The sequence below is a fragment of the Pseudopipra pipra genome, chromosome 5 (genome assembly GCF_036250125.1).
Source record: "Pseudopipra pipra isolate bDixPip1 chromosome 5, bDixPip1.hap1, whole genome shotgun sequence".
In the NCBI taxonomy this organism is placed as follows: domain Eukaryota; kingdom Metazoa; phylum Chordata; class Aves; order Passeriformes; family Pipridae; genus Pseudopipra; species Pseudopipra pipra.
In genome coordinates, this window is record NC_087553.1 from 74,705,106 (window position 1) to 74,731,356 (window position 26,251).

At 47.3% G+C, this 26,251-nt stretch overlaps 1 protein-coding gene and 1 long non-coding RNA gene across 3 annotated transcripts; both read right to left on the bottom strand.

The window, feature by feature from the left end:
* Nucleotides 1-651: 651 nt before the first annotated feature.
* On the bottom strand, nt 652-26,251 carry KLHDC10 (kelch domain containing 10). Its single transcript, XM_064656852.1, has 9 exons — nt 25,912-26,251; nt 21,438-21,659; nt 19,672-19,826; nt 14,689-14,837; nt 12,294-12,378; nt 7,162-7,228; nt 5,896-5,943; nt 4,922-5,061; nt 652-1,839 (listed from the first exon to the last, which is right to left on the bottom strand). The coding sequence occupies exons 1-9, from the start codon at nt 26,234-26,236 to the stop codon at nt 1,630-1,632; spliced, it is 1,401 nt and encodes a 466-aa protein (XP_064512922.1). The 5' UTR covers nt 26,237-26,251; the 3' UTR covers nt 652-1,629.
* Nucleotides 15,888-19,665, bottom strand: LOC135415225 (uncharacterized). 2 transcript variants are annotated; one of them, XR_010431012.1, is made up of 6 exons: nt 18,918-19,665; nt 18,064-18,700; nt 17,698-17,935; nt 16,886-17,666; nt 16,336-16,822; nt 15,888-16,220 (listed from the first exon to the last, which is right to left on the bottom strand). It is a non-coding gene; the product is annotated as an uncharacterized LOC135415225 (long non-coding RNA). The 2 variants fall into 2 exon arrangements; XR_010431013.1 differs by having other exon boundaries at nt 16,886-17,935; nt 18,064-18,156; nt 18,831-19,665.

Consider the following 26,251-nt stretch of genomic DNA (forward strand, 5'->3'; position numbering starts at 1 on the left):
GGGAATGGTGGGAGATGCTCCTGGAAGGGCAGAACCAGCACAGGGATGAGTGGGATGCTCCAGGAAAAAGGTCCTGGCAGGACTGGGAAGCCAAAGGTGGATGTTCAGGATGGAAGGATCCCAAAGCAGGAACCCTTCCCAGAGCTGCCAGGAGGGGCTGGATCCAGCTCCCGAGCCAGGAGCGGCGGGATCTGCAGCCAGGGAGGCTGGGAAAGGGGTTGGAACAACATCATGAATGTCGGGAAAAACCTCCAAGGTCCAAAATCTCCAAATCCCAAGGGATGGAGCCGAGGACTCTGTTGCTCCAAAGCATCCAGGGAAGCCTCAGCTCTGATTTCCCTGAGCCTTGGAGGGGAAAAAAAAGCAGGAAGTGAAGGTGGAGAAGGAGGAAAACCCCTGCCCAGGCCCAGAGGAAGGTGAGTTTTTTGGGATGGTGAGTTTTTTGGGATGGTGAGTTTTTTGGGAAGGTGAGTTTTTCGGGATGGCAGCGACGGCAGCAGACAGGGCCTCGGGATCGACGCCGCTCCGGTTTATTGGGATGGGAATGCAGCCTCTGGAAAGGGAACTAAAAGCCCAGAGCTGGAACCTCTGGAATCCTGGGTGAGCGGGAAAAGCTGATGTTTAAAAGAAAAGGCACTTAAAAAAACGGGCTGAGACAGAAAAGGATTTAGCAGGAATTCCAGTGGCCACTGGAAGGGCTCCGGAGCCGAAGGGAAGGGACAGAGCATGGAGCCCCTCCCTCCCTGCTCCCTTGGATCCCTCTCCCTGCCCTCTTCCCCCGGGATTTCCTGGGCCTTTCCACACTTAAACCCGGTTTTACAGGGAGCAGGGCCGGCGGTGACAGGAGGAAAAGGGCCGGGAATGACGTGTGGGAAGGAGGGAAAGCGGAAAAGCCGGGAGAGGCCGAGAGCCGGGGGGGGTTTGGAGCCCCAAATCCACGGGGGGAGTTTTCCTGGGGCTCATTCCATGAGCAGGAAAGGTTAAAACAGCCTCAGGCAAAGCTTCTCCCTGCCCACTCCCTGTTCAGCTGCCCTGGAGCGGCAGCTTTTCCCTCTGGTTTTCCAAGGAAACCTCTCGAGGAGGGGCAGGGGGGTTGTTTCCGAGCGCTGCTCCGGGGAAAGCTGCGGGAATCCGGCCCGGGAAAGACGTGCGAAAAGCAGGAGGGACTGCTGGGAATTGCTGGGATGGGAGGGGGGGAGCTCAGGAGGGATTGTTGGGATGGGAGAGGGGGAGCTCAGGAGGGATTGTTGGGATGAGTTATCCCAGGAAAAGAGCAGCCGGGGGGTGGTTGTGCGGCGACTGTTCCTCGTCAGTCGGTGCGGGCGGACATTCCTTAATTAGCTCCCTAATTAATCCCAGCAGCGGGATGGATGGTTGGATGAGTCCCAGGGAAGGTTTTGGGAATCTGGGAGCTCCATAAATAAAAAGGGGATTTTTTTCTGTTTGTCTCTCTGTTTGTTTGTTTTCCCAACGGCTCCGAAGGTCCCGGAAGGCGGCGCCGGATCCGCGGGATGAGGCTCCGGACGCGCTCCCGGCATTCCCACCGATCCAGGGTGTCCATAAATAAGGCTGGGAAGGGGGTTCTGCAGCACAGGGAATCTGGGGGAGGGTGAGGGAGGAGCAGCTCCCTCATTTTAGCCGCTCCACCAGTCCCTGGGTGAGTCCGAGGTGCAGGAGCTGAGGCCGGGGCAGGGTGGCCAAGTGGGGGAAATATTCCAGGAGCTTTTCCCAGCACAGTTCCAGCAGGCTGGGAACCACCAGCCACAGCTTGAAGAGGGAGCCAGTCCGTTTGTTCTCGTGGATGCTCACCACCCCTCCGTGCACGTACATGCAGCCGGCCTGCGGGAACACGGACACGGAATTCGGGAATGGCCCCGGAAAAACCGGAGCGATCCGGGGGAGATCCCGCCCAGAAATTCCATCTGAGGAGGGGGACAAAGGGTTAGGAAATCACAGCCAGGAAAAGCAGGATCTGGCTGTGGAGTTGCTCTGGATTTTGGGTGAGTTCCACCCCAAAAATTCCATTAAAATGGAATGGGACAAAGGGTTAAGAAATTAGGATAGAGCCTGGATGGGAAGAGAAGGAGAGGGAATTACACTGGGATAGCACAGCCAGGAAAACCAGGAGCTGCTCTGGAGTCTGGGGGAGTTCCAACCCAAAAATTCCATTAAAATGGAATGGGACAGAGTGTTACCAAATTACTCAAAAACCTGGATGGGAAAAGAGGGAATTACACAGGGATAACACAGCCAGGAAAACCAGGATTTGCTCTGGATTTTGGGGGAGTTCCACCCCAAAAATTCCATTAGAAGGGACTGGGACAAATTAGGATAGAGCCTGGATGGGATAAGAGGGAGAGGGAATTACAGAGGGATAGCACAGCCAGGAAAACCAGGATTTGCTCTGGATTTTGGGGGAGTTCCAGCCCAAAGATTCCATTTGAGGAGTGGGACAAAGGGTTAAGAAATCACAGCCAGGAAAAGCAGGATCTGGCTCTGGAGTTGCTCTGGATTTGGGATGAGTTCCACCCCAAAGAATCCACTTTAGAATTTTGGGATTTAGGGACAAAGTGTTACTAAATTATTGCAGAGCCTGGATGGGAAGAGAGGGAGAGGGAATTATACAGGGATAGCACAGCCAGGAAAACCAGAAACTGCTCTGGAGTCTGGGGGAGTTCCACCCCAAAAATTCCATTAAAATGAAGTGGGTCAGAGTGTTACCAAATTACTCAAAAACCTGGATGGGAAAAGAGGGAATTACACATGGATAGCACAGCCAGGAAAACCAGGAGCTGCTCTGGAATTTGGGGAGTTCCAGCCCAAAAATTCCATCTGAGGAGGGGGACAAAGGGTTAGGAAATCACAGCCAGGAAAAGCAGGATCTGGCTGTGGAGTTGCTCTGGATTTTGGGGGAGTTCCACCCCAAAAATTCCATTAAAATGGAATGGGACAAGGTGTTAATAAATTAGGATAGAACCTGGATGGGAAGAGAAGAAGAGGGAATTACAGAGGGATAGCACAGCCAGGAAAACCAGGATTTGCTCTGGATTTTGGGGGAGTTCCACCCCAAAAATTCCATTAGAAGGGACTAGGACAAATTAGGATAGAGCCTGGATGGGATAAGAGGGAGAGGGAATTACACAGGGATAGGAAAACCAGGAAAACCAGGATTTGCTCTGGATTTTGGGGGAGTTCCAGCCCAAAAATTCCACTTGAGGAGTGGGACAAAGGGTTAAGAAATCACAGCCAGGAAAAGCAGGATCTGGCTGTGGAGTTGCTCTGGATTTTGGGTGAGTTCCACCCCAAAAAATCCATTTTAGAATTTTGGGATTTAGAGACAAAGGGTTATTAAATTATTGCAGAGCCCGGATGGGAAGAGAGGGAATTATACAGGGATAGCACAGCCAGGAAAACCAGGAGCTGCTCTGGAGTCTGGGGGAGTTTCACCCCAAAAATTCCATTAAAATGGAGTGGGACAAGGTGTTAATAAATTAGGATAGAGCCTGGATGGGAAGAGAAGGAGAGGGAATTACACAGGGAGCAGGATTTGCTCTGGAGTCTGGGGGAGTTCCAGCCCAAAATTCCATTAAAATGGAGTGGGACAAAGGGTTAATAAATCACAGCCAGGAAAAGCAGGATCTGGCTCTGGAGTTGCTCTGGATTTGGGGTGAATTCCACCCCAAAAATTCCATTAAAATGGAATGGGACAAAGTGTTAATAAACTAGGATAGAGCCTGGATGGGAAAAGAGGGAATTACACAGGGATAACACAGCCAGGAAAACCAGGATTTGCTCTGGATTCTGGGGGAGTTCCAACCCAAAATTCCATTAAAATGGAATGGGACAGAGTGTTAATAAATCACAGCCAGGAAAAGCAGGAGCTGCTCTGGATTCTTAGGTGAGTTTCACCCCAAAAATTCCACTAAAATAGAAAAAGCCTCCCAAAAACTGCTGCATCCAGCAGAGGTCACTTCCCTGGGAACACCAGCCCTGTTTGCAGCCCTCACCCCCTGGATCAGGGCTTGGATGGATGATCCCAATGCCAGGAATGATCCCAGTTCCAAGCTCTTCATTATGGCCAAAAAACCCTCTCAGCAGGGTTGGGAACAGGCTGGGGTGTTAAACCTTTCAGGCTCTTCCCAGGGGGATAAACCAATTTATTCAGGGAATATTTGTGGGGTTTTTTTGGTGGGAATTGCTGTTCCCACCTGGAGCTGGGCCTTTAAAACCTACAATTTGCTTTTAGGAAGCAAGACAGGGGGTGTGGGAGCACCTTTCCAAACAGAAAAGCCTCCCAAAAATTGCTGCATCCAGGGAACACCAGCCCTGTTTGCAGCCCTCACCCCCTGGATCAGGGCTTGGATGGATGATCCCAATCCCAGGAATGATCCCAGTTCCAAGCTTTTCATCATGGCCAAAAAACTCCCTCAGCAGTGGTTTCCAAAGGGTTGGGAACAGGCTCGGGTGTTAAACCTTTCAGGCTCTTCCCAGTGGGATAAACCAATTTATTCAGGGAATATTGGTGGGGTTTTTTTGTGGGAATTGCTGTTCCCACCTGGAGCTGGGCCTTTAAAACCTACAATTTGCTTTTAGGAAGCAAGACAGGGGGTGTGGGAGCACCTTTCCAAAAACTGCTGCATCCAGGGAACACCAGCCCAGTTTGCAGCCCACATGCCCTTGGGTGGACGATCCCAATGCCAGGAATGATCCAAGTTCCAAGCTTTTCATCATGGCCAAAAAACTCCCTCAGCAGTGGTTTCCAAAGGGTTGGGAACAGGCTGGGGTGTTAAACCTTTCAGGCTCTTCCCAGTGGGATCAAACCCCCTTCTTTGGGGATCCCCCCGCCCTGGGATGTCGATCCCGATCCCGGGAATGTCTGGGAATGTCTGGGAATGTCGGGAATGCCGGGCAGGCGACTCACGGGCGTGACGGCGGCGCAGTGGAAGTAGACGGGCTCCGGCATCGCCGCCGGGAGCTTCACCCACTGGAATGTCTGGAGGTTGAGCTTCCAGAGGTCCCCCAGGATCACCTCCCCGTTGTAGCCCCCGCACACGAACACGTCTGCAAGGCAAGGAGAGCCTGGAGGATTCCCAGCATTGTCCAAGCCCAGGAGAAGTCAGGGATTGACTCCCCCCCCTCCCACAGGGGTTTTTGGGATGGGGGATTGTTTGAGCTCCCGGGAGCTCCCGGAGCACTGAAACGATCCTGGAATGGTTTGGGTGGGAAAGGAGCTGAAGGATCATCCACTTCCAATCCCAGCACCTTCCACTATCCCAGGTTGATCCAACCTGGCCTTGGACACTCCCAGGGATCCAGGGGCAGCCACAGCTTCTCTGGGAATTCCATTCCAGCCCCTCCCCACCCTCCCAACCAGCAATTCCTTCCCAATATCCCATCCATCCCTGCCCTCTGGCACTGGGAAGCCATTCCCTGTGTCCTGTCCCTCCCTCCCTTGTCCCCAGTCCCTCTCCAGCTCTCCTGGAGCCCCTTTAGGCCCTGCCAGGGACTCCAAGGTTTTCCTGGAGCCTTCCCTTCTCCAGGGGAACATTCCCAGCTCTCCCAGCCTGGATTTCAAACCCCCAGGGAGCAGCCCCAGCTCCTGATCCCTCCTCATTCCCAGCTTTTCCCGAGTTCTCAACCCCGAGGCAGCGAATTCCCGCCGGCTGCAGGGCACTGGGATCATTTCCCTCCCGGGAATTCCCTCCTGGAACACAGGGAATTCAGTCCTCAGCCTCAGGAGCTTGGGAAAAAGAAGGATCAATGTTGGGACTGCTCAAGGCCTGGGAATTAGGGAAAAACCCTCTCCCAGGAAAGCCACACGTTCCCTGCAGCTTTCCCAGCTCCCCAGTGCCCGGTTATCCCGGATCCAGCAGTTTTCCAGAGGCCAAATCTCACCATTTTTTATCTGGACGCAGCTGTGGCACCTTCTGGCTGCTGGAAAACCTGGGAATGAATGAAATAAATTAAAAAAGGAACCAATAAAACCAATTCCAGTCGGTTTGGAGTCCCCAGGGAAGCGGGAATTCTGCCCCAGCGCTTCATCCCGGGCTCCTGGGTGGGATTTTTCCAGGGATTTTGTGCTTTCCTGCAGCCACAGGTATAAAAGTTCCTCTCCAGGGAAGGGAGAAAGGCGCTGGAATGTTGTCCCAGCTCCCACCCAGGGCTTGGAAAAGCAGCTCCGAGGATCCAGGGAAAGGCCAGGGCAGCACTCAGAGGGAGAGCTGGAATTTTTTGGGAGCAGGGCCAGGATCAGGGATCCAGGATCAGGGATCCAGGGAAAGGCCAGGGCAGCACTCGGTGCCTCAGAGGGAGAGGTGGAATTTTTTGGGAGCAGGGCCAGGATCAGGGATCCAGGATCAGGGATCCAGGGAAAGGCCAGGGCAGCACACAAGAGGGAGAACTGGAATTTTTTGGGAGCAGGATCAGGGATCCAGGGAAAGGCCAGGGCAGACTTGGTGCTTCAGAAGGAGAGCTGGAATTTTTTGGGAGCAGGGCCAGGATCAGGGATCCAGGGAAAGGCCAGGGCAGCACTCAGAGGGAGAGCTGGAATTTTTTGGGAGCAGGATCAGGATCAGGGATCCAGGGAAAAGCCAGAGCAGCACTCAGAGGGAGAGCTGGAATTTTTTGGGAGCAAAGCCAGGATCAGGGATCCAGGGAAAGGCCAGGGCAGCACTCAGAGGGAGAGCTGGAATTTTTTGGGAACAGGGCCAGGATCAGGGATCCAGGGAAAGGCCAGGGCAGCACTCAGAGGGAGAGCTGGAATTTTTTGGGAGCAGGGTCAGGATCAGGGATCCAGGGAAAAGCCAGAGCAGCACTCAGAGGGAGAGCTGGAATTTTTTGGGAGCAGGATCAGGGATCCAGGATCAGAGATCCAGGATCAGGGATCCAGGGAAAGGCCAGGGCAGCACTCAGAGGCAGAGCTGGAATTTTTGGGAGCAGGATCAGGGATCCAGGGATCCCCTCCTGGCTTTAAACCCCTTCCCATGGTTTTTAATCCTGGCTGCCAAAGCCCAGCCACGACTCCACAGCCGGGATTCAATCCCAGCCTGATTTATCCCGCCATGGATTCAGCATTCCCGTCGATCCCACATTTATTTTAGGAAAACCTGCCTCCTCCAGCCCCTTTGATCCCTGTTTTTCCCGGGAAACTCCCGGACTCACCGACTTTCTCGTGGGGTTTGGTGGGAATCTCCTCCCAGGTGTTGGTTTCCAGGTTGTAGGCGTGGATCTGGAATGACAGGGAGCACCCAGGGGCTCGTCCCCCATCCCAAAAAATTCCCTTTTTTTTATCCTTAAGTGTCATTCCAAAGGGCTGAGCCCGGCAGGGACTGAGCAGGACTAAAACCCACCCCCTGAGCCCGGCTCAGCTCCAGGAAAAACCAGGATTATTGCCCCTCAAATAACCTGGAATGGGACAGATCCCACCCCGCCGGCTCGGGATTATTCAGGAATACTTGGCTCGTCATTATGGAAAATCCCTGATCCAGGGTTTCATTATGGAATATCCCTGATCCAGGGTTTCATTATGGAATATCCCTGATCCAGGGTTTCCTTATGGAATATCCCTGATCCAGGATTTCATTGTGGAATATCCCTGATCCAGGATTTCATTGTGGAATATCCCTGATCCAGGTTTCCTTATGGAATATCCCTGATCCAGGGTTTCATTATGGAATATCCCTGATCCAGGATTTCCTTATGGAATATCCCTGATCCAGGGTTTCATTATGGAATATCCCTGATCCAGGATTTCATTGTGGAATATCCCTGATCCAGGATTTCACTGTGGAATATCCCTGATCCAGGGTTTCATTATGGAAAATCCCTGATCCAGGATTTCATTGTGGAAAATCCCTGATCCAGGATTTCACTGTGGAATATCCCTGATCCAGGTTTCATTATGGAATATCCCTGATCCAGGATTTCACTGTGGAATATCCCTGATCCAGGGTTTCATTATGGAATATCCCTGATCCAGGGTTTCATTATGGAATATCCTTTATCCAGGGTTTCACTCTGGAATATCCCTGATCCAGGATTTCACTGTGGAATATCCCTGATCCAGGGTTTCATTATGGAATATCCCTGATCCAGGATTTCATTATGGAATATCCCTGATCCAGGTTTCATTATGGAATATCCCTGATCCAGGATTTCACTGTGGAATATCTTTTATCCAGGATTTCATTATGGAATATCCCTGATCCAGGGTTTCATTATGGAATATCCCTGATCCAGGGTTTCACTGTGGAAAATTCTGTGAATTGAAATGGAAATAAGGGACAGGAATGGAATTAATTGCATTAAAAATCAAATTACATGAATTGTAATTACAATTAGTGATGTGAATGGAATTTAAATTAAATTTAAATTAAATTAAATTAAATTTAATTTAAATTAAAATAAGATTACATGAATTGAAATGAAGATAAGTGACAGGAATGGAATTTAATGAAATTAAACCAGATTCTGTGAAATGGCAATTAGTGATGTGAATGGAATTTAATTTAATTTAATTTAAATTAAAATAAGATTACATGAATTGAAATGAAAATAAAGGAAAAGGAGTGGAATTTAATGAAATAAATTCAGATTCTGTGAATTGAAATGAAAATAAGGGACAGGAATGGAATTTAATGAAATTAAATTCAGATTACATGAATTGAAATGAAAATAAATGATGTGAATGGAATTTAATGAAATTAAAATCATATTCTTTGAAAAGAAAATAAGTGACATGAACAGAATTTAGTGAACTAAATTCAGATTCTGTGAATTGAAATGAATTAAGGGACAGGAATGGAATTTAATGAAATAAATTCAGATTACATGAATTGAAATGAAAATAAATGATGTGAATGGAATTTAATGAAATTAAATCAGATTCTGTGAAATGACAGTTAGTGATGTGAGTGGAATTTAATTTAATTTAATTTAAATGAAATTAAAATAAGATTACATGAATTGAAATGAAAATAACTGACAGGAGTGGAATTTAATGAAATAAAACCAGATTCTGTGAATTGAAATGAAAATAAGGGAAGGGAATTAATTGCATTAAAAATCAGATTTTGTGAACTGAAATGAAAATAAGGGACAGGAGTGGAATTTAATGAAATAAAACCAGATTCTGTGAAATAACAATTAGTGATGTGAATGGAATTTAAATGAAATTAAAATTAAATTTAGTTAAATTTAATTTAAATTAAATTAAAATCAGATTACATGAATTGAAATGAAAATAAGGGACAGGAACAGAATTTAATGAAATAAAATCAGATTCTGTGAATTGAAATGAAAATAAGGGACAGGAATGGAATTTAATGAAATAAAATCAAATTACATTAATTGAAATGAAAATAAATGATGTGAATGGAATGTAATGAAATTAAATGAGATTTTTTGAATTGAAATGAAAATAAGGGACAGGAGTGGAATTAATGAAATGAAATGAGATTCTGTGAAATGACAATTAGTGATGTGAGTGGAATTTAATGAAATTAAAATGAAATTTAATTTAATTTAATTTAAATTAAATTAAATTAAAATAAGATTACATGAATTGAAATGAAAATAACTGACAGGAGTGGAATTTAATGAAATTAAAATCAGATTCTGTGAATTGAAATGAAAATAAATGATGTGAATGGAATTTAATGAAATAAATTCAGATTCTGTGAACTGAAATGAAAATAAGGGACAGGAAGGGAATTTAATGAATTAAATTCAGATTACATGAATTGAAATGAAAATAAATGATGTGAATGGAATTTAATGAAATTAAAATCAGATTCTGTGAAATGGCAATTAGTGATGTGAATGGAATTTAATTTAAATGAAATGAAATTAAAATAAGATTACATGAATTGAAATGAAAATAAGGGACAGGAGTGGAATTTAATGAAATAAAACCAGATTCTGTGAAATGACAGTTAGTGATGTGAATGGAATTTAAATGAAATTAAAATTAAATTTAATTTAATTTAATTTAAATTTAATGAAATTAAAATAAGATTACATGAATTGAAATGAAAATAAGGGACAGGAGTGGAATTTAATGAAATAAATTCAGATTCTGGCAATTGAAATAAGGGACAGGAATGGAATTTAATGAAATTAAATTCAGATTCTGTGAAAAGAAAATAAGTGACATGAACAGAATTTAATGAAATAATATCAGATTCTGTGAATTGAAATGAAAATAAGGGACAGGAATGGAATTTAATGAAATAAAACCAGATTCTGTGAAATGGCAATTAGTGATGTGAATGGAATTTAATGAAATTAAAATTAAATTAAATTAAATTAAATTAAATTAAAATCAAATTAAAATAAGATTACATGAATTGAAATGAAAATAAGGGACAGGAGTGGAATTTAATAAAATAAAATCAAATTACATGAATTGAAATGAAATTAAATGATGTGAACAGAATTTAATGAAATTAAATGAGATTCTGTGAAATGACAATTAGTGATGTGAGTGGAATTTAATTTAATATAATTTAAATGAAATTAAAATAAATTACATGAATTGAAATGAAAATAAGGGATAGGAACAGAATTTAATGAAATAAAACCAGATTCTGTGAAATGACAATCAGTGATGTGAATGGAATTTAAATGATATTAAAATTAAATTAAATTTAATTTAATTTAAATTAAATGAAATTAAAATAAGATTACATGAATTGAAATGAAAATAAGGGACAGGACTGGAATTTAATGAAATTAAATTCAGATTCTGTGAATTGAAATGAAATTTTAATAAAATAAAACCAGATTCTGTGAATTGAAATGACAATTAGTGATGGGAATTGAATTAAAATTAAATCAAAATTAAATTAAATTAAATTTAATTTAAATTAAATTAAATTAAAATAAGATTACAGGAATTGAAATGAAAATAAGGGACAGGAGTGGAATTTAATGAAATAAATTCAGATTCTGGCAATTGAAATAAGGGACAGGAAGGGAATTTAATGAAATTAAATTCAGATTCTGTGAAAAGAAAATAAGTGACATGAACAGAATTTAATGAAATAAAATCAGATTCTGTGAATTGAAATGAAAATAAGGGACAGGAATGGAATTTAATGAAATAAAATCAAATGACATGAATTGAAATGAAAATAAATGATGTGAATGGAATTTAATGAAATGAAATGAGATTCTGTGAAATGACAGTTAGTGATGTGAGTGGAATTTAATTTAATTTAATTTAATTTAAATGAAATTAAAATAAGATTACATGAATTAAATGAAAATAACTGACAGGAGTGGAATTTAATGAAATTAAATTCAGATTTTCTGAATTGAAATGAAAATAAGGGACAAGAATTTAATGAATTAAATTCAGATTACATGAATTGAAATGAAAATAAATGATGTGAATGGAATTTAATGAAATTAATTCAGATTCTGTGAATTGAAATGAAAATAAGGGACAGGAGTGGAATTAATGAAATTAAATGAGACTGTGAAATGACAGTTAGTGATGTGAGTGGAATTTAATGAAATTAAAATCAGATTCTGTGAATTGAAATGAAAATAAATTATGTGAGTGGAATTTAATGAAATAAAATCAGATTCTGTGAAATGACAATTAGTGATGTGAATGGACTTTAACTTAATTTAATTTAAATTAAATTAAAATAAGATTAAATGAATTGAAATGAAAATAACTGACAGGAGTGGAATTTAATGAAATAAAATCAGATTCTGTGAATTGAAATGAAAATAAGGGACAGGAATGGAATTTAATGAAATTAAATGAGATTCTGTGAAATGACAATTAGTGATGTGAATGGAATTTAATTTAATTTAAATGAAATTAAAATAAATTACATGAATTGAAATGAAAATAAGGGACAGGAATGGAATTTAATGAAATTAAAATCAGATTCTTTGAAAAGAAAATAAGTGACATGAACAGAATTTAATGAAATAAAATCAGATTCCGTGAACTGAAATGAAAATTTAATGAAATAAATTCAGATTCTGTGAAATGAAAATAAGGGACAGGAAGGGAATTTAATGAAATAAATTCAGATTCTGTGAATTGAAATGAAAACAAGGGACAGGAAGGGAAAGGAAAAGTGGACATTTCATTTTCTTTCGTGACAACAAAAAATAAATAAAATTAAAAACCATAAAAAAACCCAAGAAAAAATGAACAAAAAAACCCCCAAAAACGAAACAAAACCCCCCAAAGGAACAAAAAAACCCCCCAAACGGACCCAAATAACCGGATTTCCGGCAGTGCCAGGGAATTCCCTCTGGAATTGCCTCACCTTGTCCAAGGAATAGGCTGTCCAGGAGGTGCCCCCTCCCAGGATGTAAATCCTCTGCCCATCATGGGCCATCTCGTGTCGGTACCTGGGGGGAAGGATGGGAAAAACCTCTGGAAAACCCTCCAGGGCCAGGGATCTGAGGAGGAATTCTGAGCCTGGCAGGCCCTGGGGAGAGGGGGAGTTTCCCTGGATTGCACAGGTTGGTTTGCTGGGAGAGCTGTGGGAGTTACAGCCAGGGATTTATGGAGCACCAGGACTCCAGAGGCAGCAACATTCCAGCCCTTTGCCTCACTGAGATGAGCCCTGGAAGTGTCCAAGGTCAGGCTGGAGCAATGTAGGATCCACATCCAACAACATTCCAGCCCTTTGCCTCACTGAGATGTTCCCTGGAAGTGTCCAAGGTCAGGCTGGAGCAACCTGGGATCCACATCCAGCAACATTCCAGCCCTTTTCATAAATAAGATGTTCCCTGGAAGTGTCCAAGGCCAGGGTGGAGCAATCTGGGATCCATATCCAGCAACATTCCAGCCCTTTTCCTTGCTAAGGTGATCCCTGAAGTGTCCAAGGCCAGGCTGGAGCAATCTGGGATCCACATCCAGCAACATTCCAGCACTTTTCCTCACTAAGGTGATCCCTGGAAGTGTCCAAGGTCAGGCTGGAGCAATGTAGGATCCACATCCAACAACATTCCAGCCCTTTTCCTCACTAAAATGAGCCCTGGAAGTGTCCAAGGCCAGGCTGGAGCAATGTAGGATCCACATCCAACAACATTCCAGCCCTTTTCCTCACTAAAATGAGCCCTGGAAGTGTCCAAGGCCAGGCTGGAGCAACCTGGGATCCATATCCAGCAACATTCCAGCCCTTTTCATAAATAAGATGAGCCCTGGAATTGTCCAAGGCCAGGGTGGAGCAACCTGGGATCCACATCCAGCAACATTCCAGCCCTTTTCCTCACTTAAATGAGCCCTGGAAGTGTCCAAGGCCAGGCTGGAGCAACCTGGGATCCACATCCAACAACATTCCAACCCTTTTCCTGGCTAAGGTGATCCTTGGAAGTGTCCAAGGCCAGGCTGGAGCAATCTGGGATCCACATCTAGCAACGTTCCAGCCCTTTTCCTGGCTAAGGTGATCCCTGGAAGTGTCCAAGGCCAGGCTGGAGCAAGGTGGGATAGTGGGAGGTGTCCCTGTGCAGGCAGGGATTGGAATGGGATGGATCTCACAGGTGGTTGAGAAGGTCCAAGGTGGAATGAGATGGATCTCCAAGGTCCTTCCAACCCAAACCATTCCATGAACCTGTGATGATCTCCCAGCCATAAACCAGGACAAACCCAGGATCACCCACCCATCCCAGCTCCCCTGGAGTGGGGATCACCCACCCATCCCAGCTCCCCTGGAGTGGGGATCACCCACCCATCCCAGCTCCCCTGGAATGGGGATCACCCACCCATCCCAGCTCCCCTGGAGTGGGGATCACCCACCCATCCCAGCTCCCCTGGAGTGGGGATCACCCACCCATCCCAGCTCCCCTGGAGTCGGGATCACCCACCCATCCCAGCTCCCCTGGGGTCGGGATCACCCACCCATCCCAGCTCCCCTGGGGTTGGGATCCCCCACCCATCCCAGCTCCCCTGGACAAACCCAGGATCACCCACCCATCCCAGCTCCTCTGGAGTGGGGATCACCCACCCATCCCAGCTCCCCAGCACAAACCTGGGATCCCCCACCCATCCCAGCTCCCCTGGACAAACCTGGGATCCCCCACCCATCCCAGCTCCCCTGGAGTGGGGATCCCCCACCCATCCCAGCTCCCCTGGAGTGGGGATCACCCACCCATCCCAGCTCCCCTGGGGTCGGGATCACCCACCCATCCCAGCTCCCCTGGAGTGGGGATCACCCACCCATCCCAGCTCCCCAGCACAAACCTGGGATCACCCACCCATCCCAGCTCCCCTGGACAAACCTGGGATCACCCACCCATCCCAGCTCCCCTGGACAAACCTGGGATCACCCACCCATCCCAGCTCCCCTGGACAAACCCAGGATCCCCCACCCATCCCAGCTCCCCTGGACAAACCCGGGATCACCCACCCATCCCAGCTCCCCTGGACAAACCTGGGATCACCCACCCATCCCAGCTCCCCTGGACAAACCTGGGATCACCCACCCATCCCAGCTCCCCTGGAGTGGGGATCCCCCACCCATCCCAGCTCCCCGGGGTCGGGATCCCCCACCCATCCCAGCTCCCCGGGGTCGGGATCACCCACCCATCCCAGCTCCCCGGGGTCGGGATCACCGTCCCGGCAAAGCCCTTCCCACACTCCCAAATCCCCTCCAGCTCCTCCCTCCCGGCCTGCCAACAATCCCAAATCCCCTTCTGGGGGTCTCCCGTGCCCACCTCTCCTCGGGCATGTCACAGGACATGTTGTTGGGCTTCAGCTGGACCCACTCGCGGGTGTTGAGGTCGAGGCGGTGCAGGTCGGTGCTGTAGATGTAGCCGGTGGTGCCCCCGAACACGTAGAGGCAGCCGTTGATGATGGCCATGGCCTGGGGACAGCGGGCACAGGGCACCTCTGGGGCCCCAAACTGGCAATGCCCACCCTCCCCGACCCCAAACTGGCAATGCCCGCCCTCCCCGACCCCAAACTGGCAATGCCCACCCTCCCCGACCCCAAACTGGCAATGCCCGCCCTCCCCGACCCCAAACTGGCAATGCCCGCCCTCCCCGACCCCAAACTGGGAATGCCCGCCCTCCCTGACCCCAAACTGGGAATGCCCGCCCTCCCTGACCCCAAACTGGCAATGCCCGCCCTCCCTGACCCCAAACTGGCAATGCCCGCCCTCCCCGACCCCAAACTGGCAATGCCCGCCCTCCCGACCCCAAACTGGGAATGCCCGCCCTCCCCGACCCCAAACTGGCAATGCCCGCCCTCCCCGACCCCAAACTGGGAATGCCCGCCCTCCCCAACCCCAAACTGGGAATGCCCACCCTTCCCAACCCCAAACTGGCAATGCCCGCCCTCCCAGCCCCAAACTGGGAATGCCCGCCCTCCCCGACCCCAAACTGGGAATGCCCGCCCTCCCAGCCCCAAACTGGCAATGCCCGCCCTCCCCGACCCCAAACTGGGAATGCCCGCCCTCCCAGCCCCAAACTGGCAATGCCCGCCCTCCCCGACCCCAAACTGGCAATGCCCGCCCTCCCCGACCCCAAACTGGGAATGCCCGCCCACTCCAACCCCAAACTGGGAATGCCCGCCCTCCCCGACCCCAAACTGGGAATGGCCGCCCTCCCCGACCCCAAACTGGGAATGCCCACCCTCCCCGACCCCAAACTGGGAATGCCCACCCTCCCCGACCCCAAACTGGGAATGCCCGCCCTCCCCGACCCCAAACTGGGAATGCCCGCCCACTCCAACCCCAAACTGGGAATGCCCGCCCTCCCCGACCCCAAACTGGGAATGCCCGCCCTCCTGACCCCAAACTGGGAATGCCTGCCCTTCCTGACCCCAAACTGGGAATGGCCGCCCTCCCCCACCCCAAACTGGGAATGGCCGCCCTCCCCGGCCCCGGGACAGGGGAAGGGGCCTGGTCCCTGCTAAGAAATCCCTGGGGAAGAGCAGGGAGAGGGGCACTGCGGGGGGAGGGAGGGAACCTCCGGACACCACGGGCAGCCAGGAGGCACTAAAAGTTCTTGTTCAGACAAAAATGAGACCTAAAAGTTGTTTTTCTAATAAAAATGAGACCTAAAAGTTCTTGTTCTGATAAAAATAACACCTAAAAGTTCTTGTTCTGATAAAAGTGAGACCTAAAAGTTCTTGTTCTGATAAAAATAAGACCTAAAAGTTGTTTTTCTAATAAAAATAAGACCTAAAAGTTGTTGTTCCGATAAAAATAAGACCTAAAAGTTTCTTGTTCTAATAAAAATCAGACCTAAAAGTTGTTGTTCTAATTAAAAAAAGGACCTAAAAATTCTTGTTCTAATAAAAATAAGCCCCAAAGTTCTTGTTCTGACAGAAATGAGCCCTAAAAGTTGTTCTAATATGACCTAAAAGTTTGTGTTCTAATAAAAATAAGACCTAAAAGTTCTTGTTCTGATAAAAATAAGACCTAAAAGTTCTTATTCTAATAAAAATAAGATCTAAAAGTTCTTGTTCTGATAAAAATAAGACCTAAAAGTTCTTGTTCTGATAAAAATGAGACCCAGAAGTTCTTGTTCTGATAAAAATAAGACCTAAAAATTCTTGTTCTGATAAAAATAAGACCTAAAAATTCTTGTTCTAATAAAAATAAGCCCCAAAAGTTCTTGTTCTGACAAAAATGAGCCCTAAAAGTTGTTCTAATAAGACCTAAAAGTTTGTGTTCTACTAAAAATAAGCCCTAAAAGTTGTTGTTCTGATAAAAATGAGACCTAAAAGTTCTTGTTCTAATAAAAATAACACCTAAAAGTTGTTATTCTGATAAAAATAAAACCTAAAAGTTGTTTTTCTAATAAAAATAAGCCCTAAAAGTTCTTGTTCTAATAAAAATAAGCCCTAAAAGTTGTTATTCTGATAAAAATAAGCCCTAAAAGTTGTTGTTCTAATAAAAAAAAGGACCTAAAAATTCTTGTTCTAATAAAAATAAGCCCCAAAAGTTCTTGTTCTGACAGAAATGAGCCCTAAAAGTTGTTCTAATAAGACCTAAAAGTTTGTGTTCTAATAAAAATAAGACCTAAAAGTTCTTGTTCTGATAAAAATAAGACCTAAAAGTTCTTATTCTAATAAAAATAAGATCTAAAAGTTCTTGTTCTGATAAAAATAAGACCTAAAAGTTCTTGTTCTGATAAAAATGAGACCCAGAAGTTCTTGTTCTGATAAAAATAAGACCTAAAAATTCTTGTTCTGATAAAAATAAGACCTAAAAATTCTTGTTCTAATAAAAATAAGCCCCAAAAGTTCTTGTTCTGACAAAAATGAGACCTAAAAGTTGTTCTAATAAGACCTAAAAGTTTGTGTTCTACTAAAAATAAGCCCTAAAAGTTGTTGTTCTGATAAAAATAAGATCTAAAAGTTCTTGTTCTAATAAAAATCAGACCTAAAAGTTCTTGTTCTGATAAAAATAAGACCTAAAAGTTTGTGTTCTAATAAAAATAAGACCTAAAAATTCTTGTTCTAATTAAAATGAGCCCTAAAAGTTGTTTTGCTGATAAAAAATAAGCCCTAAAAGTTGTTGTTCTAATAAAAAAAAAGACCTAAAAATTCTTGTTCTAATAAAAATAAGCCCCAAAAGTTCTTGTTCTGACAGAAATGAGCCCTAAAAGTTGTTCTAATAAGACCTAAAAGTTTGTGTTCTAATAAAAATAAGACCTAAAAATTCTTGTTCTGATAAAAATAAAACCTAAAAGTTGTTATTCTGATAAAATTGAGACCTAAAAGTTGTTGTTCTGATAAAAATAAGACCTAAAATTTTGGAAATAAAACCTAAATGCACTGTTTGTATTTGGAGTTTTGGGGTTGGAAAGTAAAACCTAAACCCATTGTTATTATTTGGAGTTTGGGGTTGGAAATAAAACCTAAACCCATTGTCATTATTTGGAGTTTGGGGTTTGGAAAATAAAACCTAAACCCACTGTTTGCATTTGGAGTTTGGGGTTTGGAAAATAAAACCTATAAAATACTGTTTGTATTTAAGAGTTGTAGGGGTTGATCAGCAAACCCCTGTTTTCACTCAGAGTTTTGGGATTTGATCCAAAAACCCCTGTTTTTATTCAGAGTTTGGGGCTTGGAAATAGAACCCAAATGCACTGTTTGCATTTAGAGCTTTGGGGTTTGGAAATAAAACCTAAATCTACTGTTTGTATTTGGAGTTTTGGGTTTGGAAATAAAACCTCAATCCACTGTTTGCATTTAGATTTTTGGGATTTGATCCACAAACCCCTGTTTTCGTTTGGAATTTTGGGGTTTGGAAATAAAACCTAAATGCACTGTTTTCATTTGGAGTTTGGGGTTTAGAAATAAACTCTAAATCCACTGTTGATATTTAGAGGTTTAGGGTTGGAAATAAACCCTAAACCCACTGTCATTATTTGGAGTTTGGGGTTTGGAAATAAAACCTCAATTCACTGTTTGCATTTGGAATTTTGGGGTTTGGAAATAAAACCTAAACCCACTGTTTGCATTCAGAGTTTGGAATATGAAAATAAAATGTACAAACCCCTGTTTTCATTCAGAGTTTTGGGATTTGATCCACAAACCCCTGTTTTCATTCAGAGTTTGGGGTTTGGAAATAAAACCTTAAACCACTGATTTTATTTAGAGTTTGGGGGTTTGGAAATAAAACCTAAACCCACTGTTTGCATTCAGAGTTTCAGGGTGGGAAATAAAACCTAAACCCATTGTCATTATTTGGAGTTTGGGGTTTGAAAACAAAACCTAAAACCACCTCTTTTCATTTAGAGTTTGGGGTTTGGAAATAAAACCCAAACCCACTGTTTTCATTTGGAGTTTGGGTTTGGAAATAAAACCCAAACCCACTGTTTGCATTTGGAGTTGGAAATAAAACCTACAAATCCCTGTTTGCATTTAAGAGTTTTAGGGTTGATCTGCAAACCCCTGTTTGCATTCAGAGTTTGGGGTTTGGAAATAAAACCTAAACCCACTGTTTGCATTTGGAGTTTGGAAATTGAAAATAAAATGTACAAATCCTTGTTTTCATTTAGAGTTTGGGTTTGGAAATAAAACCTAAATCCACTGTTGATATTTAGAGTTTTAGGGTTGGAAATAAAACCTAAACCCACTGATTTCATTTGGACTTTGGGGCTTGAAATAAAACTTAAATTCACTGTCTGCATTCAGAGTTTTGGGATTTGATCCACAAACCACTGTTTTCGTTTGAAGTTTTGGGGTTGGAAATAAAACCTAAATCCACTGTTTTCATTTGGAGTTTGGGGGTTGGAAATTTGGAGTTTGGAAATAAAACCTAAATCCACTGTCATTATTTGGAGTTTGGGGTTGGAAACTAAACCCCAACCCCACTGTTTGGGGTCTGACCCCACTGTTTTCACTCCCAGTTTTGACCCCAAGCCCTCCAACCCCCTTTTTTTTCATCAAGAATTCGGAGTTTCGACCCGTTTTCACTCCCAGTTCTGGGCTTTGAAGGTCCTGAGGTCCCAGAACAACCCCTTAAATCCTCCCCCTCTTCCCACCCCACCTCTCCAGGTGTTCAGCAACCACATTCCCACCCTCCTGACCCCACCACCACCCTCCCTTTTCCCGGGAAACCGCCGGGAACCGCTCGCTTTCCGTTTGCCCGGATTTCTTCCCGGAGGGGGGAATTTTACTTCCAAGGAGGGGGGAACAACTCCCAGGGCAGGGATTGTGGCTCTCAGGGAATTCTTTCCCACCTGTCCATAGATCCTGTTGGGTTTCTTGCCCCTGCAGCTGAGCAGGGCCCACCTCTTGTACTTGACGTTGCAGACGTGGACGTCGTTGCCGTTGCTCTCCCCGAAGGGGATCCCGGTGCCCCCGAACACCAGCAGGTTGTTCCCGTGCAGGACCACTGGGAGAGAGGGACATTTCTTGGGATGAATGGGAAAAACAGTTCTGGGATGGTTCTGGGATGGTGGAGGGGGAAGGGTGTCCCTGCCATTGGTGCCTGGCCAAGCATTCCGTGATCCCAAGGGCTGGAGAGCAGGGAGTGCTCAAACACTGCACTGAGGGCTCCAAAGGGGGGAGAATCCAGGCTAAATCCAGGGATAAATGCAAAGGGCTGCTTGGAAAAATGGGCAGTGACCAAAAACATCTGGGGTTGGATGCTCCGGGATGGCTGGTGGCAGTGAGATCCCTGGAAAACTCCTCCTGCCTTCCCAGTCAGGAAATCCCCAATCCCAACCCAAACTCGGGGTCTGCTGGCAAAACATCATCCAGAATTCCCAGATCTTGCCTGGATTAAATCCCAGCTCCAGAAACAGGGATTGTGTTCCCACACACCAATGACATGGATGCTCTGAGGTGTCTCCTTGGAACAACCCTGCAGTGAAACCCCTGGAAAACACCTCCTGCTTTCCCATTCTCCCTCTCCCAATCCCAACCCAACCTCGGGACCTGCTGGCAAAACATTATCCAGAATTCCCAGATCTTGCCTGGATTAAAACAACCAGGATGAGAACAGCTCCAGGAGCAGGGATGGGGTTCCCACACCCCCATGACACGGATGCTCTGGGATCTCTGCTTGGAACACCCACCCAGTGAAACCCCTGGAAAACACCTCCTGGTTTCCCAGTTTCCCTCTCCCAATCCCAATCCAAACTCGGGCTCTATTCATGGAACAGCTGGAAACATCATCCAGAATTCCCAGACCTGGTCTGGATTAAAATAACCAGGATTAAAGGAACTTCATGAGCAGGGACTGTGTTCCCACACCCCCATGACACGGATGCTCTGGGATCTCTGCTTGGAACAACCCTGCAGTGAAAGCCCTGGAAAACACCTCCTGCTTTCCCAGTTTCCCTCTCCCAATCCCAACCCAAACTCGGGCTCTATTCATGGAACAGCTGGAAACACCATCCAGAATTCCCAGGCCTGGTCTGGATTAAAATAACCAGGATTAAAGGAGCTCCAGGAGCAGGGATTGTGTTCCCACACCCCCATGACACGGATGCTCTGGGATCTCTGCTTGGAACACCCATCCAGTGAAACCCCTGGAAAACACCTCCTGCTTTCCCATTCTCCCTCTCCCAATCCCAACCCAACCTCGGGATCTGCTGGCAAAACATTATCCAGAATTCCCAGGCTTTGTGTGGATTAAAACAACCAGGATGAGAACAGCTCCAGGAGCAGGGACTGTGTTCCCACACCCCCATGACACGGATGCTCTGGGATCTCTGCTTGGAACAACCATCCAGTGAAACCCCTGGAAAACACCTCCTGCTTTCCCATTCTCCCTCTCCCAGTCCCAACCCAACCTCGGGACCTGCTGGCAAAACATCATCCAGAATTCCCAGATCTTGCCTGCATTAACCAGGATGAGAACAGCTCCAGGAGCAGGGACTGTGTTCCCACACCCCCATGACACAGATGCTCTGGGATCTCTGCTTGGAACACCCACCCAGTGACACCCCCGGCCAATCCCCCGCATTCCCATTCCCATCCCATCCCATCCCATACGTACGGGACATGGATGCCAGCTCCCTGGGCATGTAGCCCTCGGTGCCCAGCTGGTGCCAGGTGTCAGTGGCGAAGTTGTACCTCCAGAGCTCCCGGAACAGGGGATAGTCCTCGTTGTCGGGGCCGCCCGACTCGTCGTAGTCGGGGTTGTACCCCCCGAACACGTACAGGTTGGAGCTGTCGGCGACACAGCGGTGGCCGCTCCGGGCGGGGGGACAGCGATGGCCTGGGGATGAGGGATGGGAACAGGGAATGAGGGATGGGAACAGGGAATGAGGGATGGGAATGAGGGATGGGAACAGGAACAGTCGGGGTTGTACCCCCCGAACACGTACAGGTTGGAGCTGTCGGCGACACAGCGGTGACCGCTCCGGGCGGGGGGACAGCGATGGCCTGGGAACAGGGAATGAGGGATAACAGCTCTGGGAACAGGGAATGAGGGATGGGAATGAGGGATGGGAATGGGGAATGAGGGATAACAGCTCTGGGAACAGGAACAGTCGGGGTTGTACCCCCCGAACACGTACAGGTTGGAGCTGTCGGCGACACAGCGATGGTCGCTCCGGGCGGGGGGACAGCGATGGCCTGGGGATGGGGAACAGGGAATGAGGGATGGGAATGAGGGATGGGAATGGGGAATGAGGGATAACAGCTCTGGGAACAGGGAATGAGGGATGGGAACAGGGAATGAGGGATGGGAACGGGGAATGAGGGATGGGAACGGGGAATGAGGGATGGGAACGGGGAATGAGGGATGGGAACGGGGAATGAGGGATGGGAATGGGGATACGGCTCCAGGGGAACAGGGAATGAGGGATGGGAATGGGGAATATGGCTCTGGGAACAGGGAATGAGGGATGGGAATGGGGAATGAGGAGCTGGGAATAGGGAACGCAGCTCCAGGGAACAGGGAATGAGGAGCTGGGAATGGGGAATGCAGCTCTGGGAATAGGGAATACAGGGAAACAGAATGTGGCTCTGGGAACAGGGAATGCAGCTCCAGGGAACAGGGAATGAGGAGCTGGGAATAGGGAATGCAGCTCCAGGGAACAGGGAATGAGGAGCTGGGAATGGGGAATGCAGCTCCAGGGAACAGGGAATACAGGGAAAGAGGTGCTGGGAATAAGGAATGCAGCTCTGGGAACAGGGAATACACCTCCAGGGAATAGGGAATACACCTCCAGGGAATACAGCTCCAGGGAATAGGGAATACAGGGAAACAGGGAATATGGCTCTGAGAATAGGGAATACAGGGAAACAGGGAATACAGCTCCAGGGAACAGGGAATAGAGGGAAACAGGGAATACAGCTCCAGGGAAACAGGGAATACAGCTCCAGGGAAACAGGGAATACAGCTCCAGGGAAACAGGGAATAAAGCTCCAGGGAACAGGGAATACAACTCAGGGAACAGGGAATACAGCTCCAGGGAAACAGGGAATACAGCTCCAGGGAAACAGGGAATAAAGCTCCAGGGAACAGGGAATACAACTCAGGGAACAGGGAATACAGCTCCAGGGAAACAGGGAATACAGCTCCAGGGAAACAGGGAATACAGCTCCAGGGAAACAGGGAATAAAGCTCCAGGGAACAGGGAATACAACTCAGGGAACAGGGAATACAGCTCCAGGGAACAGGGAATACAGCTCCAGGAAAACAGGGAATACAGCTCCAGGGAACAGGGAATACAGCTCCAGGGAAACAGGGAATACAGCTCCAGGGAAACATTTAAAAGGCTGGGGATGTGTCCAAGGCTCTGGGATGCACCTGCTGGGAGGGTTTTCCAAGGAATTGGTGTTCAGGGATAGGGAAGCAGAGGGAAATGGCTCTGGAAGGATCCGAGCAGGGCAAGGGAGAATCTCATTCCTTGTGGAATCTCATTCCCTGGAAATCCTCCCACAAAAGCTCTTCCCGAGAGAAATTCCCCTTGGAATTTCCCTTGGAAAACAATTCCCAAATGTTTGCATTTAAAGTTCCCTGAGAGGAATGGAGAGGAAAAGTCTGGAATTCTTTCCCTCCTGCCCAAACCTTTCCTGTCTCCTCCTTTATTCCCTGGATTTCAAGGAGACTTTTCCACCTCAAAGTGCCCCAGGAATGACAGAACAAGGAAAAATCTGCTCCTGGATCAAGGCTTTTCCAGGGGGAGGGAGCTGGGAATCCACCTGGGATTCCCAAAGGGAATCTTCCCTAAAATCCAAGGGGAAGAAAAGCAGGGAGGAGAATCCAAGCCCGGATTTCAGCTGGAACAGGGAAAAAGGGCGACTCAGTCCCAGGAAAATATCCTGGTGGGATCAATCCAGGGACCTTCAATTCTCCCACTGATTTTCTATGGAATTTCTAAGGGAACAGGAGCCTGGGAATCATCTGAGAAGGATCCCAAATATTCCTGTCAGAGCTGGGAACAAAAGGAAAGAAGGCAGGAAGGATTTTTCCCGCAGGAAAAGGGGAAGAGATGGATTTTCCAGCCTGGATAATGAACTTGGAAAACTAATAAGGAAGGAATGGTTGGAAGGGGAAGAGAGGGAAGGAATGAAGGGAAAAATCTGTGGATATTCCAGGGTCTCAGTTAAAAGGGAAGGAAAGGAATCTGGAAAGTTGGGAATGCCAGGGAAGTGGGAGGTAAGAAAATAAACCTGGAAAATCTGGAATTCCACAGAAGTGGGAGGGGAGAAAATAAACCTTGGAAGTGTGGATGGGAATTGGGAAGAAAACAGACATGGAAAGTCTGGAAGAAAACTGGGAGGTGAGAAAATAAGCCTGGAAAGTCTGGAATTCCAGAGAATTGGGAAGTAAGAAAATAAACCTGAGAAGTCTGGAATTCCAGAGAACTTGGAGGTGAGAAAATAAGCCTGGAAATTCTGGAATTCCAGAGAAGTGGGAGGTGAGAAAACCAACCTGGAACATCTGTAAGAATATTGGGAAGTAAGAAAATAAACCTGGAACATCTGGAATTCCAGAGAACTGGGAGGTGAGAAAACCAACCTGGAACATCTGTAAGAATATTGGGAAGTAAGAGAATAAACCTGGAAATTCTGGAATGCCAGAGAAGTGGGAGGGGAGAAAACAAACCTGGAAACTCAGGATGAGGATTGGGAAGTAAAAAAATTGACTTAGAATGTCTGGAATTGCCCAGAATGTGGGAATAAGAAAATAAAGCTGGAAACTTGGGAATGCCAGAGAAGTGGGAGGGGAGAAAATAAACCTGGGAAGTCTGGATGGGAATGGGGAAGAAAACAAACATGGAAAGTCTGGAAGAAAACTGGGAGGTGAGAAAATAAACCTGGAAAGTCTGGAATTCCAGAGAATTGGGAAGTAAGAAAATAAATCTGAAAAGTCTGGAATTCCAGAGAATTGGGAGGTGAGAAAAGAAACCTGGAACATCTGTAAGAATATTGAGAAGTAAGAAAATAAACCTGGAACATCTGGAATTCCAGAGAACTGGGAGGTGAGAAAACTAACCTGGAAACTTTGGATGAGAATTGGGAAGTAACAAAATAAACCTGGAAACTCTGGATGGGAACTGGAAGGTAAGAAAACAAATCTGGAATGTCTGGAAGAAAATTGGGGAGTAAGAAAACAAACCTGGAAAACCTGGAATTCCAGAGAACTGGGAGGGGAGAAAATAAACCTGGGAAGTCTGGATGGGAATTGGGAAGAAAACAAATCTGGAAACCAGTCCCCAGATCCCTCAGTGGTTTTAGGGACACCCCTCAGGACCTTGGGAACGGGGGTATCCCAGTCTCAAACCTCCCAGGGATGGGGGTGCTCCTGTCCCAGACCCTTCCAGAGCTTTTGGGGTCACCCCTCAGGACCTTGGGAATGGGGGTATCCCAGTCCTGGATGCCCCGGGGATGGGGGGGTCACCCCTCAGGACCTTGGGAACGGGGGTATCCCAGTCTCAAACCTCCCAGGGATGGGGGTGTCCCTGTCCCAGACCCTTCCAGAGCTTTTGGGGACACCCCTCACGGCCTTGGGAATGTCCAGATCCAGGACACCCCAGAAATAGGGAGATCATCCCGTCCCCAACCCCTCTGTGCCTTGGGAATGGGGGTATCCCAGTCCTGGATCCCCCTGGGATTGGGGTGGTCACCCCTCAGGACCTTGGGAATGGGGGTATCCCAGTCCTGGATCCCCCTGGGATTGGGGTGCTCCTGTCCCAAACCCCTCAGGGATCTCGGGGACGGGGGTGCCCCGATCCAGGGCACCCCAGTGATGGGGGGCTCACCCCGACCCCTCAGAGCTTCGGGGATGGCGGTTTCCCAGCCCCAGCCCCCCCTCCCGGACCTTGAGGAGGGAGAGCCGCGGCCCCCAACCCCTCGGGGCCTGGGGGACGGGGTTTGCGGGTCCCTCAGTGCCTCGGTATCGCGGCTGTGCCGCTGCCCCGGCCCGTCCCCTCAGGGCGGGGACGCTCCTGTTCCAACCCCCCCCCTCAGCCCCCTCAGCCCCGGGGTCACCCCCGCCCGCCCGGGCCGCCACTCACCCGCTGCCCGCGGCCTGGCCGGCAGCTGCACGAAGCGATTGAGGGTCCCGCCGGCGCCATCGCCGCCGCCCGAGGGGCCCCCTGAGGGTCCCCCCGCGCCCTCCCCGAGCCCGAGCCCGGCCCGGGCCGCGGCCGCCGCCGACATAGCCCGGCCGTCCTGTGGGACGGGGCGCTCCGGCCAATCAGCGCGCGGCTTCTTGGGCCGCGACCTATCAGCCGCGCGCTTGTTGGCAGGTGGGAGAGCCGAGCGATCGATGCAGGGTGGAGCAATAGAGCGCCGAGCGCGGCGGCGCGGGGACACTCGCGGGGACACCCGCAGGGACATTCACGGGGACACTCA